The sequence below is a fragment of the Paramisgurnus dabryanus genome, chromosome 14 (assembly GCF_030506205.2).
Source record: "Paramisgurnus dabryanus chromosome 14, PD_genome_1.1, whole genome shotgun sequence".
Taxonomy (NCBI): Eukaryota; Metazoa; Chordata; class Actinopteri; order Cypriniformes; family Cobitidae; genus Paramisgurnus; species Paramisgurnus dabryanus.
Window position 1 is genome coordinate 9,061,079 of NC_133350.1, and position 19,182 is coordinate 9,080,260.

The following is a 19,182-nucleotide window of genomic DNA, read 5'->3' on the forward strand; positions in this document are numbered from 1 at the left end:
TTTACAGTTTGCAATCTAAAATAAAAAACATTGCATAATTAACCTAAAATATTAGTAATATAAATTACTCACCCTGATGTTTATCCTTGGAACACACTATTTCTGTATTTGCAAAGCAATCTAGCATAATTAAGCTTCAAAAGCATCGTACGACAATAAAAGCAATTCATTAATCATTTGTGTTATATAGACAGGCTTTCTCAAGCCTCGCGACAGTTCTCTATTATAACTAGTTTAAATTTTACGCTACAATAATGGTAAAAATCTGCTTTAGTTCACCCGGGTGAGTTTATAGGAGTTGTAATGATGGCCGTTTATCAATCCGAAGGCTGCAGCCTCCGGATGTCGCATATGCAGGCTGCATACGTCATCATCAAGCCTGATTTATTTAAATTAACTGTGCATTATATTTGCAAGTCATGAGCATATTTAAATAATTTACCATTAACTAATACTAATAGTCAATTTTATAATTGTTAATATTCTGAAATATGTGGTTGATGACGTTTGCAGCCTACAAATACGACCTCCGGAGGCTGCAGCCTTCCGATTGAGAAACGGCCGATTCCTGAGTGAATTGTTTACTTGAGTTGATTCATTCAAGATAATCTCAACACTGAAAAAATTATTCATTCAATTTACTCAATTTTTACTACATTTAAACAAAAGTTTTTTATTTTATTTTATTTTACTTATCTTTTTTTAATCGATTGAAACCACTTACCTTAAGAAAATTGAGTAAACTGAATGAATAATTTTTTTCAGTGAATGAATTGGTTCAACTCATTGATTCAATCATCCTGCTTCAGCATATTTCTACGTTTCTTGCTGGATATTCTGTGTATTATTCACTCAGATGAAAATAATAATGATTATAATAACAGTCATCTGTGTAGTCATAGTCATTTTATAGTTCTTAATTTTAGTGTACAGCTTAAATTCAGTTCAGTTCAGTTCTGTATAATGTAAATATGCAAAATTTATAAAAGTCTACTGAAATATTAATAATGTTTAATTAATAAAATGAATCCAAGATTACTTTTATTTAGGTTTACCCGATTATTTAGGTTTGTGAACAATATGCTGTCTTCATGATGTCACACTTAGTATGTAACTAACACAGTTTAAATGTTTTATTAAACCAAAATATATAAGTGGATATATATTTCAGAAAAAGGGTCCTTCACAAAAGGTTCATCATTTTTGGGGGTACTCTGATTTACAGTACTTTCATACAGTAAAAATGATCACCTTTGTGTATCACAAAAAAAGAAAGTCAGACAGGTTTGGTGCACTACATGATTTGATATATCAACAATAGCGGTGTCGTGTTAAAATAGCCTAGTTTAGGGGACTGTATCTCCGAATGCCAAATATTCACACATACCGTGAAGCTTGTGCAGATGGAGGTTTTCTTCTGCTATAGAAATATGGTTTGTATCTTTAATAGGAGATGAACTGAGAGTTTTTTTTATACTATCTGTGCTTTCATCTTTGATCACTGTAACATAAGCCATAGCTGAAATCAATCCCTTACTCTGTTTATTGTACTGTATCAGTCCAAAAAACTATTACAAAAACATTAAATCACCACAAATGTTTTATTCAATGACATTTCATTCCAACACATACAAATGAATCATAATTTTCAACACTTTCCAGAAATTCTGGACTTGAGTTTTGGTATTAACCATTGAAACTATAAATGATCTGGCTCTTACACAAATTACTTTGTGATCCAATGAAACTTTAAAATACAATTCAAGTCAATGACTTGTAATCTGTAATTGTGGTAATATCTAATATCATAAATCAGATTTTGTACACATTTCTGCATTTGTTGCATCAATCAATCATAATAATACATGATTCATATTAAAAAAATCTCATTTTAAATGATGATCTGTTTCAAGTTTACACTGTATACAGTTTGCTTTGGACATTGTTTGAGGTAACATTGAAGGTAACAATATCATACTGGTCAAATTGGATAGCAACATTGGACAGCTGCAGATAAATAATATTGTTTTAGGTAATACTAGAGAACTGTTACTTATTTTATAAGATGGAGATAGGGAAAGTTGGTATAAACATTTAAAGGGCACATATTATGTCAATTTTTTATAAAATGTAATGTAAGTCTTAGGTGTGTGTTTAGTATGCGTTTTATTTAAGTTTTATATCAAAATACCCCACAGATTATTTGTTATAGCGTGTCAAAAATGCCCCCATTTGGGTAGGAGCAAAAAGTGTGGTTTCAAGTGTGTACCTTTATATGCAAAATCACTTCCTTACTAACAGACAGTGAGCACTTTCAGTTAAAATAAATCACTTTTAGTAAAGCTTTTGAGTAAAATTTACTAATCAGTCAGTGGCTGTGGGCAGAGCTTTATCAGTGTGATGTCACATTAACAAGAAAATCAAAACAGCATGTCTAATGAGACTGCTTTGGTTTAATGTGGATTAAAAAATGAGCGGCTGGATTTTAACATTGTAGGGTTGTTGTGTTCACACACTGCCAACACACATTTATGTCCAAACACCTTGTAAAAGTGGATTTTGCATAATAGGTGCCCTTTAATGGTCCCTGAAAAAGCTATTTACTGTTGTTAATACTTATACCAAGTTTATAATTTTGTTACAACATTTGACAAGATAGGAAACATCTTTTAGATAATTTTAAATACAGTTGAAGTATACCTTAATTTCTCCGAACAAAACCTGACATGATATAAAATGAACTAATTGATCAACTATCAGTATTTTGTTCAAACAACACTTGAATTAATACAATATAGTCGTCTGATTTAAATGTCAAGGGATAAAGGTCAGTATTACATTTAAATCTTTAAAGCATATAAAATGTAAATAAATACATAAACTCAATCATCATATGAAGCCAAAACCATTATTAAGTAAAACTGAATGTTATGTTCTTTGACACAGTGAGTGTTTCTTTGTCACACACAAACATCTTGCACATATTTTGTCATCCATCCCTCAAAATAACAGAGAGATTAAATAAATCGGACAAAATTAGGGCTCAGATATCGGAGGAGCAGCAAAATAACCTATACATTATTACCCATAGGTATAATGTATATACATTTAAATTTGTGTATGTACATATATGCATATTAAATACAGATATACTTGATTTCCCGAACTCCTCACACTATATACAACCGGTACACAACATACAGTACAGAAATGACCCCACAAATCTCATCTTCCAGAATTACAGAGCAAAAGCTGACCAGGCGACCGTCAGTGGAAGGCTAAGTTGAAACAGCAAAGCCAGGTTTGGACCAGAGACAGGGTAGAGATGATACAGAGGAGGTCAAAGATGAGGTGGGACAGTCTGTAAAGCATCTTCAGCTGTGCGATGCACATTAACATTCTAGGATAAGAACAAAAATGGATAAATAATTTATTTTTATGATAATAAAACTTTGTGATAACTAAAATAGAAATATTATAAACTATTTTCATCTGAAAGGCTTAAAGTTTTTTACTCTAAACTTATTCCCCAATTTTTGAAAAATTGACCGCCAGCATTTTTTGTGATTTTCACAAAAGTTTCACAAAATGCCTTACAGGAAAATTTTCTTTAAAAAAATACATCAAATGAAAGAACAGACCCTCTGCTTTTAAACAAACAATAAAAAAAAAAACGTTTCATCCTATCTATATTTTTTTTCTCTGTTTATAAACTCTTAAATATGGGTATTTTTCTTAAAAAAATAATAAAAATTTAGCAAAAAAAGCTGAAATAAATCAAATTTGTGAAGGAATTTTCTAAGAGATCAGATTCAGAACGATTATCAAAACATACACAGAGTTTAAAGTTAGTAAATATCATTTTGGCTTCAGTTTTTTTCATAAATTGGGTAAGTGCGCCATCTAGTGGAAAATCTTGCAAATTAACACAAAAATTCATCAGGAACACGATTTTTTTTATGTAAATGTTTTCTTTTAATTGAAGGACAACTCGTCAATGGCGGGAAAAGAGTTCATGTAAAGGCACAAATACTCAGAAAAAAACAAAAATTCATAAAATTACACACAGAGATTAAATGTCATATTACGAAACGTGTGGTGATGCAAGCAAAAAACGCTTATGTCACCAGAGGATGTGCAAAACAATGAATGATTGCATCACATGTCCTGTTGTTGTCCTTTAACCTCAATTTTTATATCTTGTCAAAGTCCACAGATACTACTGTCCTTTATTACTTCTATAGTCTCTACATCTGTTGTTTTGTATATCATGTTTTGGTAGTTATGTTTTAGAAATTGTTTAGTATCTGTCTTTAGTGACAGACTGAATTATGGGTAAGTATAAAGAGACAGAATTTCAAACACTATTTAAATACATTTTATTGGCATCGCACATGAACATTACAACAGAGATTTTCCTCTGAGAAAAGGTTTGTATTATAACATATCCTGGTTTTGCATACGTAAAATTTTATTATAGTGTAAAAGTGTTTTCTAAAATCTATAATACAGCTTAGCATTTTATAAAAAAACATCCCCTAAATACTTTTACTATAAATACTATACTATAAAATAAATTGTTAACATTCAAAACCATAAGGTCTACTAGATTTAATCCAAAATTAAATTATAAATGCTTTTGCACTATAAATAAATAACTCATTGTTACATATGCCATTGGAGTGACTGATATTTTAGCAACAGGCACTAAAATATTTCAGTGTATGTTTGTAATAAAGTGCAAAATTATAACTTCATTTTAATACTAAATGATGTCATTGAAGCCAAGGCTTTATACGCATAGTGAATTATCAGACATGAACGTTACCATACTAACCTTCACATTTAGTGTTAATCACCTATTAAAGTTATTTGCTATATTGTAAAACAAAACACAGTTCCTGAGCCCACAACAGTTTAGGAAATAAAAAAATGCCTTTAAATCCTGAGAGTCAATATTCTATCTTTACGGTGTGAATGATATAAATAACAATAAAGACAGATAAAAATGTCACTGATGATTTGGCACTGTTAACAAAGCCTCTTCTGTCAGCCGTGACACATCTACGTTCTGTTTGAAGCAAACAAAGGGAGTGATGTCATACAGATGAGTGAGCGAGTGGGAAACATGACAACAAACAGGTTTAGCTCCCGAAATAACAACATGATGAGCCAAAACTATGACCAGAGCTGACCCCCTTATCACGTATAGGAAACATTTCTGTTATGTTGTTGTTCGAGCATGTGACACAGATTTCACCGTAGTCATTCATCAATGAGTCCACACTTTCTTCCACTAATCATATGTGACCCTCCTGGACCACAAAACCATTCATAAGGGTCAATTTGACATTGACTTATGAAAGCTGAATAAAAAAGCTTTCAATTGTTGTATGGTGTTTGGTTAAGATATGAAAATATTTGGCCGAGATACAACTATTTGAAAATCGGGAGTCTGATGGTGCAAAAAAAAAAAAAAATAATCGAAATATTGGGAAAATCGCCACCAAATGAAGTCTTTAGCAACACATATTACTAATGATAAATACATTTTTGATATATTTATGCTTGGAAATGTACAAAATATCTTAACCTAATATCTTAATGATTTTGGCAACAAAAAAAGATAATTTTGACCCAAACAATGTAGTTTTGTATATTGCTACAAATTAAGAGTTTGGTTCAAATCCATTTTGACTAATTTATATACCAAGAAAGTAAAGAGATGAAAACTACTGTTTTCTAATACAAACTTTCACAGAGTTTTTTAAAATTATAATAACATTAAAAATTCAAACCCATAATTTGATTTTCAAAGATTTATTATAAAAACATTATTTTTTTCCCCGCAAAATGCAATAAATCCATGTCCAAGTTTTTTTTTCAAAATGCTATAAATCTATTGAATCTATATATAAATATGCATTAATCTTTGCCATGTTATAATCATTTAGTTGACTAGTGCTATACACTGATTAAAAAAATAAACATTAATGGCATTAATCAAAACACTTACTTTGTCATATTAACACTGTCATTGCTGCTGTCATCCTTGGGGCATCATTGCTGAACTTTTTTGACAGCGATCAGCTGTAAAATGTTTTGGTCCTGCTCGAGTTTCATTGACTGAGTAAAATAATGGAAAGTTTTTCATAAGATCCCCTGGGGTCAATGTGTTAGCATGATAGAAGCTTGATGCTGTCGTGTGAGAACAAACAACAGCCGGCATTTGGCTTACTTTTCTTCCCCACCACAGAAAACCACCACAGGTTTATCAATGGCGTCAAAAGTATTATTTTTGTTTGATTGTTGATCACAAAGTACAAAGTAGATTGGGAAAACTAAGATTCTGTGTGTATTCAACGCGCCACTATTATTGTTTACAATGCGTGGAATGATGCGCTGTGATTGGTTAAGCGGATTTATTACATTCTGCAGAGAAGAAAGAGTGGCGTTTGTCATGGTTTGGAAAAAGGGAGAAAAGATGACCAGATAAACTGATTTTGGTGCTAACTCATTTTTTGTAAAAATGGCGTTTATCATGTTTTGGAACCAAACTCTTCAAATGGTTCACAGGTTTTGTGGTCCAGGGTCACATATGATAAGGAGTCTACCAAACCACGAGTGAGTGAGTATGTCTGTGTGTTTGTGTGTATGATGAAGAGTATGTGTCTTACCGCTGGTCTGTCTCTATGTGTATTCACAGCTTCCACCTTCAAACAAACTGACTCCACTTTACAACCTGAAGACACACAATAATTCACAGTCAGTCACTTAAAGCCTCACAATCAGATGCCTATTAAATAAATAAAATACAAGATTTTAATAGCTTTATAGAAACAATGCGTCTCACCATAGGCCACCGGCGTTAACTTCAATACTGTATGTAAAGGGCATTTCAGGTAGGGCAGTTCCTCTGTAAAGTACACAACAAAGAGAAATTACTCATACAAATACTAGATTAAACATGTGAAAGCTTCATGATTATATGAAAGCTACAGAATTGAAAACAGCCAAGTAAGAAAAAGTTACGTAACTATTACTTTTCATAAAAAGTAACTAAGTAACGCAATTAGTTACTTTTTTGGGGAATAACTTAATATTGTAATGCATTACGGTACATTCACATGGGACGAAAGCGTTGACGGAAGGCTTGTCTGAAGCGTGGCCAACAGCCAGTCACAGTGGCCACAACACATGCTCCAGTCTTCCATAAACGTAATTGGCTGGCTCTCCCTAAGTTATTTGCATAAGGCGATCTGATTGGCTGACGCACATCTTGCCGCTTGAAAAATTGAGAAATGTTCAACATCTGCCACGGGCAGCGGCACTGACGCGGTGCCGACGGATCCACAATTCAGTTCGGCAATGCATGACGTCACCCATTAAAAGTGAAAAGGAAGCGTTAACACTTACGCCCTGTGTGAATGTAACGTTACTTTTAAAAGCAACTTCCCCAACAGTGCACATGACACTTCGAACAAATATTTTCAATTAACGTCCTTCGGAAGAGAAGTCACCGGACACCACTGCAGTTTACAAGTAGTATATAGCGTGCAAGTATGCAAGTATTGTAAACGCAGTATTAAAGGTCCACTGCATAGATTTTTAGTGGCAACTAGTGGTGAGATTGTGAATTGCAGCCAATGGCTCAGTCCACAGCTCAGCCTTCTCTTTCAAAACGCATAGAGAAGCTACAGCAGCCGCCACAGGACAAACATGTCATCGTCTAAGAAAACGCCCTACTGTTGAAACATAACAGCAACTTCCATGTATGGGGACCCGTAGTGTATCTACACAGAAATGTGTCCTTCTAAGGTTATATAAACAATACAGTTCATTTTGTAAGGTCTTTATTTACCACTGATAATATAGTTATGTATATCATATTGCATTTCTGTCAAGAGACCCCCTATTAAAGTTACACAATGCACCTTTAATCCTCAAGCAATGGTAATCATTTTTAAAGATCTGGTTGTCACCTGCAGTTTTGTCCAGAAAGTAGGCCAGCAGGCATCTCATGACAGCTTGATGACAGACAACCAGAACGTTTTCCTGACGCTCCAACTCCATGATCACAGGTTCTAACCGCTGGACCAGGTCTTCATAAGACTATGTGTGGAGAGAGCAAGAAACACTATTATATCTTACTTATATATATATAAATCACACGAGAGCTTAGTGGGTGGGGTCACAACATCAGTTTAATCAGTAATGCACAGATCCCTGTTTACAACACATCTGTTCCTGTTTATTACATGCATCTCATCTTACAAATCTAATCACAGGTGATAAGAATCTTGTTCCCTTCATCTAATAGAACAATGTGGAGCGTTAAGCCTGGCTTGCATTAAGACACACAACTGGACAGATGACAGTGTAACTTGTATAAGTGTGTGTGTGCAGAAGCTCAGGTTAAGGCTGTGCAAAGTGTTCAGATAGAGAAAACCGCGCATAAAAAACATCAATAAAGCCCTTTAGGCTTAAGTATTGACTTTTCTTAAGTCAATTCTTTAGAAAACAGCTTAACAGATTGATTTGTTTACGGCATTTGGCCGGTAGATTAACCTGATTATAATGGTTCAAAGAGAGGTTGGCAAAGGGTAACCTAACAAGTATTTAAAAGAAATCAATACACCTCTGTAAACTAAAATTGATTGCAAATAGGGCTGTGACGATAACCGCGTCACCGCATCACCGCAGTAATGAGATGCCAACCGCGGTGCTGAGTTCATCATCGTCATCACCGCACTTTTTTATATTTTCTTTATTTTGCTGGTGAAAGTTATAGAAGTCATATGGTGTATGATATGAACTATACACAAAAGTCATTGTTAATCATAATTTACTGTCTTCCATCCTGTGTTCAAGGGTTCTAGAGAAAAAAACTGCTTTCCGCACAAGGGGGAGGGACGGTGCATTAAACATATATAGGGGTTTATTATGTGCGCATGTCTTATAATTGTTATTTAATTACTTAGTTTCAGTTCTTAAATACACACAATAGCCTACTGTCACGGGCGCAATCTTCTTAAACATGAAGCCATTAATTTAAGCGCGTCATGCCCAGGTGCTCTGATATTTATTGCATGCCATGGAACTGTACCAACTCACTCACTGCGCGAATAACAAAATCTCAAGTGCAAGGAAATCTCACAGCCACGCGCATTACATTATTCAGGTGCAAGAAGGTCACCGGGCAGCACGAAATGCGTGTTGGTACTGATAATAATAGCATAATTATTTAAAACTATAATGGTCAAACATGCCAACTATAGTTATGAAGGCTAGCGCGGTCGGCTGTAGACCTATATGTCTGACTATCGTAGCGAGGAAATGCCACTATCTAAAATCACATCTTGTGATGATTAACTATCATGTGGCGTTTGTCGGACTTGGGAGCACCAAACATACCTTTAGTAAAGCATAAAACTTCAGCCCAGCAACGACAGTTGGAAATCTCCAAGACTTTTGCGAGAGGAGCAAAGTACCATAGTGACATCAGTCAGGCAGGTGAGGGCTTACTGACCGCGTGACCCGTTAATGCTGTAAACTAATTTCTCCAGCTCGGGATCAAAAAAGTTTTATTATCTTCTTGATTATGTAAATGGACAGCAGTAATTTAAAGCATTGATTGGAGTATCCATAAGTTTTGCGCAGTTATTTACGGGATGATGCAATACGTTATTTCGTTTCGTATCTGCTTTGAAAAATTATAATGAAACATATTAACTATAGTAACATGAAATAGTATTTATTTTCGTTTCTTTTGAGTTTAATATGAATTATGGAACAGTTTTTGTCATTGTTTGTAACCCATTTTATTGTGCAATAAATTATTTAACGTTCAACCCGTTGCGTTTGGAGGAGTGCGTTATATCCACGGAGTGTTACCCGAAAAACACTCTAAAAATGTCTAAAGAAATTGGAATCAAGGTTTTGCTTACAAGAAACAATGTTAAGCTCGGCATGTTCTTTCTAGTTTTTTTCAGGTTGCTATTGTATGAAATGTATTGTACAAAATGGGTTATAAACGATGACAAAAAATTATATAATTATTATATATAGTATATATAAAAATATATATATGTATTGCTATATATATATATATATATATATATATATATATATATATATATATATTATACCTATGGAAATAAATATTATTTTATGTTGTTATTGCTAATATAATTTGTTGTTTTAATAATAAATAAGAAGACGTTTCCGATGCTTTTCGGGGGTGGGTGGTTGTGCTTTTGGGCTTTGGGGGTTACTGTTGTGCGGTTAACCGCATAACCGCATGATTTTTTTTATGCTTCACCGCGGTGAGAAAATATCCTAACCGTCACAGCCCTAATTGCAAAATAGAAAAAAATTTATATTTATTTTCAAAAACCCCATCAGCTGCTTCGACATAGTCTCACCTCTCCTTTGGGATAGCGGTAGCGATATTTGTCCTGGTCACGTAATGCAAATTCCTGAGGATATTTCTGCTGTATCTCCTCATACATGAGCTCTTCACAAACACCCTAAACATACAAAACAACCAGATGATCACAAACACATCCGAAAATCTCAAAGTTATATATGAAGTGTTACTTACAGCATCTATCTCATTAAGAGCTTTCCACTGTTCGTATGGCACACCCAGAGCTTCTGCTGTCTGTATGGTCCTCTTCATCTGACTCGTCCACACCTTCAAATCACGAATATTCTGTGACTGGATAAACTGACCCATAGCCTTAGCAAACTGAAAAGAGAGAAAGACAGGAGGACAACAGAAGTTTAAAAACACACATTTTATTTTGTGCCACGTGTAACTTCTCATGTAACAGTCTTTAAATAGGGAAAACATGGAAGTGTTTGGTGGCTAAATTCATCCCTGTTTGGATCCTAAGCAATACATGGGGCTAGGCTAAATGCTAATACATTCACGACGCGTCGTACAAAGAAAATTTCTCTCCCTTGTAGTTACTATCATTTATCAAGTATCTTGTGTAGTTACTATCATTTATCAAGTATCTTGTTTTGTCTTTATAAAAAAAAACTCAAATAGATTTAGAACAACATAAGGGTGAATAAATGAAGACAGAATTAAACTTTTTTTGGGTAAACTTTTTTTTATCTCACCTCCTTTCCCCTGGCTGAAAGCCCTGAATCCCCTCCGATGCGACCTTTGAGGTTCAGGTCACTCTCTCCGTGCCGGCACAAATAGATGGAGCGGGGTGTGATGTGGATGTTCATGAGGTAATAAACTATTCGGCTCTGTATGTGGTCCTGGACTCGGTTCACAAGGTACCGCCGTCCGACATCAATTATCTTAATAAAGGAAAGATCCCTGAATTGACACAGAAGTTAAGAAGAAAAGATGTCAACATGGTAAAACAGCTCAAGACTATATATATGATTCATCTTAAAACAATAATATGTGGTTTCCCAGACAGGGCGTAAACTTAGACCAAGACTAAAATGGACTTTTGAGTATTCAAACTAAAAAACAGCTTGCACTGACATATTTTTAAAAATATAGCATTGACATTGTTTTGTCTCAAAATGAACACCAGTAATGTTTGTTTTTCTTAAGTATGTTTGTAAAAACTGCTTAAATATCCTTATAAAACTAAGACCTAGTCCTGGCTTAATCTAAACCCAGTCTGGGAAACCACCCCTATATTTTCTATAAGCGCTGTTTACCTGTCCAGCTCCTCATCCAGCGTCTGATAGGAGTTCTCATAACATTTAATTCTCTTCATGAAGTCTGCGACAGCATCTTCTGTGTTACAGTGCGTGTAGTCTGGACTGCCCAACTTCACTTGCTGAACACAAAGGCAACAAACACAACTATTGTTAGAAAGGATGCAAATCAGGGAACCTATAGAGTTTTGTGTTAGCACTGCAAAGGTCATGGATGGCACATGTACACTTATTGTACATTTTCCTGTTCTGATACTCACCACAATGTTCTCAGCAATAACATCTGGGTCTTCACATACAGACTCTACGAAGAAAACCTGAAATATATATATATATATATATTTAAAGGTACTGAAGTTAAAAACACACACACATGAGAGAAACAAACACATTAGATAAATAAAACATGTCACCTTAAAACCATTCTGCTCTGCAAATCTCAGGATTGTCTCTCGTCGCTCTCTTGTTGTGTTTGTGGCATCAAAAACCTAAAGATTATATAAACAAAAAATGTATAACATTTAAAGGATTAAATCAGCCAATAAGAAAAATGCAAAGCAGGGCGCCATGACTGGCTGACTTTTTATCTCTGTTTACAGAGTTTATGGCTGTAAGAGATAACCGTAGGATACTTTAAACAAATTGTACTTGTTAATATGGACATTTTATATGGTGTATAACAAAAAATATCACTTAAAGCACCATTTAAATTGCAGCTAAGCAGAGATAATGTACTAGATGGCTTGGATTTAAACAAACAATGTGTACCCACATGTATTTTATTTGTGCTCAAATGATGTTTTCCTTACCGCTACTTGGCCACCTTCATCTGTGAGGTACTGTCTTACGTCATTGAGAGCTGTCAATGCACATTTTCTGGAAAAAAACATAAACTTCATATGAGTTTTAAATGGTATTAAAAATATTAGAAGGTTTGACAACCAGAACAATCAAATACACAACTCATTTGAATTATGAATTGAAATGTGCTTAAGTTAAAAAAATTTTTCATTAAATAATTTAATTTAATATTATATACTGTAGATATAATGGCAGTAGTCATAAAAGAAATACATGTCAATAAACCACCAGTCACCATCTAAAAAATCCATGTCTTACTTCCTGATTTGTAGGCCTTCTTCATTGTCTGGCCGAAAAAACTCAAAGGATTTGTAGATCTTCACACATTCTCGTCTGTACTGCCCAACATTAAACTCTGTGAAGGCAAAGCAGCAAGACAAACCAACTTCAGAAATCGGATCAACAAAGCTACCGTATTCAACACATCAAGGAAACAAACATTTAAAAACTCAGCACACTAATTTAAATAATTTACTGTACCTTTTGTTGGAACGTCAATCCAGTTGAGGTAGCGTGTGAGTTTTTTGGAGATGTAGGTCTTTCCTCTGGCTGGTAGTCCTACGGTAACTATAAGCGTTGGGCAGTTGGTCATACATACTGAAAAAGAGAATAAACGCAATGACTGCATACTGCGAATGTCTAAACACATACTGTGACCAAGCAAAGACACAAATCTTAGAATTTATTGCCTTAATAAAATCATTGAGTTGTCATCGTAAAGCAGAGGTCATTTTAGTATCTACACGTCAAATTGCATAACATCAGATCATACCAATGTCCATACAGTCCTGTAGCCAGCTGCAAAACACGTTAAGTCGATAAGTGTCTTAAAGGGATAGTTCGGCCAAAAACGATATTAAACCCATGATTTACTCACCCCCAAGCTGTCCGAGTTGCATATGTCCATCGTTTTTCAGACAAACACATTTTCGGATATTTTAGAAAATCTTTTAGATCTTTCAGTTGATTAAATGTAATGTTACGGGGTCCACCCATAGTCCACGACCTTCAAGTCCAAAAAAAGTGTGTCCATCCTTCACAAATTAAATCCAAACAGCTCCAGGATGATAAACAAAGGTTTTCTGAGGGTAATCCGCGCGGTGTTGTTGTAGAAATATCCATATTTAAAACTTTATTAACGAAAATAAATACCTTCCGGTAGCGCCGCCATCTTAGACTCCTCTGTATTCAGGAGAGAGTATTAGCGTAGTGTACGCACTTTTCTTAGTGACGTATGACAAATTCGGAGGGCGGGGGCACAGAGCAGCAGCAGAGTAGCCTCCGTAGGCTGCGTAAGCTCTCATCCTGAATGCGGACGCGACTAAGATGGCGGCGCTACCGGAAGGTAGTTATTTTCGTTAATAAAGTTTTAAATATGGATATTTCTACAACAACACCGCGCGGATTACCCTCAGAAGACCTTTGTTTATCATCCTGGAGCCGTTTGGATTTAATTTGTGAAGGATGGACGCACTTTTTTTGGACTTGAAGGTCGTGGACTATGGGTGGACCCCGTAACATTACATTTAATCAACTGAAAGATCTAAAACATTTCCTAAAATATCCGAAAATGTGTTTGTCTGAAAAACGATGGACATATGCAACTCGGACAGCTTGGGGGTGAGTAAATCATGGGTTTAATATCATTTTTGGCCGAACTATCCCTTTAAGAACTAGACTGACCAAATACAAGTTATTTAGGGCTAATCTGTCTTAAAGGGATCGTTCACCCAAAAATTTACATTTTGTCATCATTTACTCACTCTCATGTTGTTGCAAACCTGTATACATTTCTTTGTTCTGATGAATAGGAAAGAAGATATTTTGAGAATGTTTGTAACCAAACTGGTCATGAGCCCCATTCACTGCAATAGTAGGAAAAAATAATTCCATGGAAGTGAATGGGGCTCATGAACTGTTTGGTTCATCAGAACAAAGAAATGTATACAGTTTTGTAAATGATGACAAAATTTTCATCTTTGGGTGAACTGTCCCTTTAAGTGCATTTCGCGGCAGTCACGAGAGCATAATTTATTTTTAATAGAAGACATGCGGAAAGTGACAAAATGCGGGCGGTTTCATCACAGATGGAGCGAAGGCGATGCTCGTGCACTCCTGTCCCTTTTAACTGTGGCTAATAATAACCTAAGTAAACTATGGTTAATTTACCTAAGATTTGTAATGGACAGGTTATGTGACACACACAACAGCAAAAAGCTGAAAGGACAACATACAGATTTAAAAATGTTAAATTTAAGAGCAAACTGGGTGTTTCAACGTAACATTAAGAAAATAACGTTATTATTACACCGTATTTACACTGCATTTTATAAATGAAGAGTTTAAGTTAGCTTATAAAAATAAAAAAACTCGATCTTTATTGCATCATATATGTGAACGCGCTGACTCCAGCATCCTCGCATCCTTTCACGCGCACACACATACCCTTTTTCTGTTTAGTGTTTTTCTCCGCAAGGCCGTTCCTGCAGAAAGGCACCCATATTTTCTTCAAGGGGTTCTGGGTGAGCTCTCGGGGTCGATCGTTGCCGCAACATTCGATGTTTGTCTCTATTAAACTCATTATCTTGCTCGAACATCCGATTCGGTGAAGCGTCCTCTCCGCGTACGGTCGTCTACGAGCATTAAAAAAAACGGCGAGATGGAACGTCACAAAACTGATAAACGACTGCGCCTACCGTAACGGCGTAAAAATGAACGCAAAATGGTTACTTTACCGTAATGACAAGAGAATACGTACAGTTCGGTACTCTACTGTAATAACACAAACTAAGCACACCCATTTCATTTACTTTAATAACACAAAAAGCACACCCACACCCTGTTACTGTACCGTAATGACTTGCAAAGAAGTGCATCAGGTTATTTTACCGTAACGGCGCAAGAAAAAGCGCAGAGGGCAGTGTACCGTAATACTTAACGTATCCGCAAGTTTGTTAGGTCTAATATAATAATAATTTAAATATATTAATCACCTAATGCATATGCTTAAAGTAATGGCTATCAAAATGAATCAGTGTTGTTTTTTGAAAAGACACTTTAGTCACGAGGTACCTGACACTATCCTTTACGCAATTTTGATAACTTTAATAGTTTAGTATTTTTATTATATTTTTGTTTATTATATTAGTATTGCTTTTTACCGAATAAAATGTTCATTTATTTCCAGGTATCATTCTTTGAAATTTTTTGAATGGGTCTTTGAATGAATGCTTGGTCTTTTTGTGTCCAAATGCGCCCCCTAGAGAAAGCCATTAGTATCAAACAGGTCTATCGGTTATAAACTGAATTGTGTTGTTCAATATTATTTAACTGTGTGTTTTTGTGTTTACGGTCTAATTTTAAAACGTAATATTTTATTAAATTCAAAGTTTTCGGGTGAACTATGCATGCAAGTCACTAATACCTGATGCAGTTTTGTTAAGAGATGGCAAGTTTGAACTTGGATAATCCGGTCTATTCATTATTCTAGCTCAATATTACTGTCAAAAATAATTATTGAAGCAACTACGCCAGTAAGTCAGTAACACCTAATGCAGATTCTGCAGGTTTAAACTTGGACGATCTGGTCTGTTTAGATTTGTCACTAGGTCAGCAAAATCCAAGAATGCCCAGTTTACCTTGCAAAACCTGTTTGCCCAACAACAGGAGGAAGATAAAAATGTAATACTTGTAATAAGCAGTTGCATTTCATGCAACAGAGCGAAATTAGGTCAAAGGTCAAATTCTAAAATAGCAGTGTAAATGATTTTAAACATTATTATGATACATAAACATACATTTTTCAGAACAGTAGGAGGGTACTTGTTTATTTCCTAATAATTTATGTGATTTTACTTGCATATATAAACATAATATGCATTTTATTCCTTAAACGTAAAATAAGCCAGTCATTATATTATACACAAGCCATCCACTAGATGGCAATATATCCTCTTCCACATTCAGACCCTGTGAATTGTGGGTAAGGGATTTGACTCGTGCTGTGCCCACAGCTTGATAACAGTGATTTGTGAGAGCAACACTTTATCTCTAACTAACCAGCTTCCATTGTCTTTAATCTCAAATGGGTTATTTTAATGCAAAAACAGATGAGATTAATGGCTTTTTGAGTCTAGTTTGCATAAAACAACACTATGTGTGATGTCATCAGAGAACAGTGTTTATCAATAGGTGTTAGCTTATTTTTGTAGTTAGTTTAAACAAGACTGATGTCTTTTACTAAATATATCATCTTATGGGATTCTGGGAAGTATTTTTCTCTCACAAAACACTGATATGCCCAAAAAATGTGACATGTTCAATGAATGTCCTTATCAAATATGCAATCATTTATAAAAACATTTATATACAGCGGATCCTGAAACTCCAGCAAGAGGAACAACAAAAGCACTAAAGCCCTAAAATCATGCATAACTGAAAATGTTATTGCATATTACAAGCCACTGTCCATTTATGCATCATTATTACGCAATTTAATAGATGAGTGAGATTTAAAAACTTCTTTCTTATATTCATTAAAGCAATTGGTTAATGTATAAAAACATTTTAAGATTAAGATATGTGCAGTACTTAACCTCATAAGACCTCACATTTTTTTGCAACATAATACTTAATTCTGTGTAACTGGAACTTGTTGTACACAAACATGGACAAATACACTGCTTCATATTCTTAGAAAAATATTTGGTTATTATATTTATTGGTTCAAACCAAATCTCGGGTCTTAGGAAGTTAAGTCAATTCTAGTGAAATCCTTTTGATGCCTTTTATTACTCGCCATTCAGATAACCATCTCTCATGTGTTGCGAAACAATAGAAGGTGGGTATTAAATAAGTCCATGCCATTATCTGTCATGATTTATCAAACTTCCTGTAAACCAAATTACCATATCTCCCACATGCTCCAAAGAAATTACTGCATTTGAAAGCCTGTTTTAACATGCCGGGCAACAGGTTTGGCCTAATGTAGTTTGTCGCAATAGTTAATGTCAATATACCAAACCATGTTTTTGTATGCTCTTGTTCTGAGGCCAGTAAACCGGCTGTGTTTGTATAAACTAATACTTTATGGGACGGTTTCCCGAACAAGTCTTAAGTCCCAGACTAAAATGCATAATTAAAGTGTCTTAACTTAAAACAACTTGCACTGACATAACCTACCAATGCCATTGTTTTGGTTCAAGAGGCACACCAGCAATGTTTTTTTGTGTAAGGCTTGTTGGTAAAAACTACCTAAATGTCCTAAAATAACTAAGGCCTAGTCCTGGATTATTCTAAACACTGTCCAGGAAACTGCCCCATGTGTCACTCTTGTGCACACGAGCCATTCAATTACCAGCTCAGATTGTTGTCTTTACAACAAACCCTTAATTTTATGGTCATTTAAACAAACCCATAATATTCTCTTTACAAAGGCAACAGCAGTAGCATTCATTGTATCAAATCCTTCAATAACTTAAATAAATAATAAAACAATGATGAGTTTTCTGGGTCATAGTATTCTATTTTTACCTCAACAAACATGGCCAAGGTTTGACCTCAACTGTCTCACAGTAGTGCACATCATGAATGACATACCCAACAAACACTTAGATTCTCAAACCAATGAAATCAACTATACGTGCACATAAACCTCAATGCATTTCGATGCACGCATCTCATTCATTCACAAGCATTATACAGAACACTTCAGCTTTTGTCTGTACACCAAATGCATGGCTTGCAGATTAAACATAACAACAACGTGCAAGCATAAATACTTAGTTTCGAGTACGAACGAGCTGCATATATGATGTCACAGCTCAAATAAACGACTCGTGGACACTACAGTCTCATGCACACACGCCTACGTGACAGACTCTTGTTTACTTCTTCACGTACACGATACGAGACGCTTCCGCCGAAACGCAGACACACTCCAGTCAAAACATCTCATCCTTACCCCTCTTATCCACAATCTGCGCGTTTCTTGATCTGCCAACACCCCTCATCGTCCGTGATTTGCGCGTTAGTGCTTTATTTTGATGCGCGACCCGCGGTGTGGAAAGCAGAAGTATGTAAAACCGTCAGCGCACACGCCCACTGATTGACATGGAGCGGAGCCAATCGCTGTGAACGAAAGAAAACGGGCCACGCCCACTTTTTAATAAAGGGATTAGGGGAAAGTTTGTTGATACTGTTGCGCTTGTAAGAATTGGCTAGATTACACACTGTGGTTACAACGTCTAATCCGCTGCAAATACAATTATATTTCATCAAATATTTAATGTTTAAACAATTACGCAATTATATTACGTAGTGTGTTTTGGGTCTTATTTCAGTAGTATTTAATGATGTTTAATTGGTTCCCGTCAGACAGATACAATCTGCACATTACCACAGAGACAGACCCACACAAATCATCATTTCCATATAATTCAAATTTAAACAACTTTATCTAAAATTTGTGTGATGTTTTCCAGTGTTTTTCAGCGGCTTTCCCATCCACATTCTCAATACAGACCTTATACATTTTTTTTGTAGTACCCATTTTTTTGGTGTATTGATTATCATTGATTTACTAAAGTGACCATGTATTTTTTTTTTGTAGTAAAACCACGGTAAATT

General features: G+C 35.0%; 1 protein-coding gene across 4 annotated transcripts; it reads right to left on the minus strand.

The window, feature by feature from the left end:
• Positions 1-1,592: 1,592 nt before the first annotated feature.
• pfkfb4a (6-phosphofructo-2-kinase/fructose-2,6-biphosphatase 4a) lies at positions 1,593-18,670 on the minus strand. Of its 4 annotated transcripts, none has more exons than XM_065240993.2 (14): positions 18,518-18,670; positions 13,036-13,152; positions 12,814-12,910; positions 12,504-12,570; positions 12,108-12,182; positions 11,955-12,011; positions 11,695-11,816; positions 11,131-11,338; positions 10,604-10,750; positions 10,425-10,529; positions 7,983-8,112; positions 6,854-6,916; positions 6,678-6,742; positions 1,593-3,400 (listed from the first exon to the last, which is right to left on the minus strand). In XM_065240993.2, exons 1-14 carry the CDS (start codon positions 18,564-18,566, stop codon positions 3,341-3,343), a joined length of 1,362 nt encoding a protein of 453 aa, XP_065097065.1. In that variant the 5' UTR covers positions 18,567-18,670; the 3' UTR covers positions 1,593-3,340. The 4 variants fall into 4 exon arrangements, with proteins under 4 accessions (XP_065097065.1, XP_065097063.1, XP_065097064.1 ...); XM_065240991.2 differs by lacking the exon at positions 18,518-18,670 and adding an exon at positions 15,001-15,368; XM_065240992.2 differs by lacking the exon at positions 1,593-3,400 and adding an exon at positions 4,365-5,071.
• Between the last annotated feature and the right edge of the window lie 512 nt (positions 18,671-19,182).

Bases quoted from the DNA above. Each gene is read 5' to 3' on its own strand.
- pfkfb4a (XM_065240991.2), bottom strand. From the start codon at position 15,136: ATGAGTTTAATAGAGACAAACATCGAATGTTGCGGCAACGATCGACCC. The intron at 11,339-11,694 runs GTAAACAGCGCT...GTGTCAATTCAG, and splicing joins CTGGATGAGGAGCTGGACAG to GGATCTTTCCTTTATTAAGA. The intron at 6,743-6,853 runs GTGAGACGCATT...GTGTGTCTTCAG, and splicing joins GTTAACGCCGGTGGCCTATG to GTTGTAAAGTGGAGTCAGTT.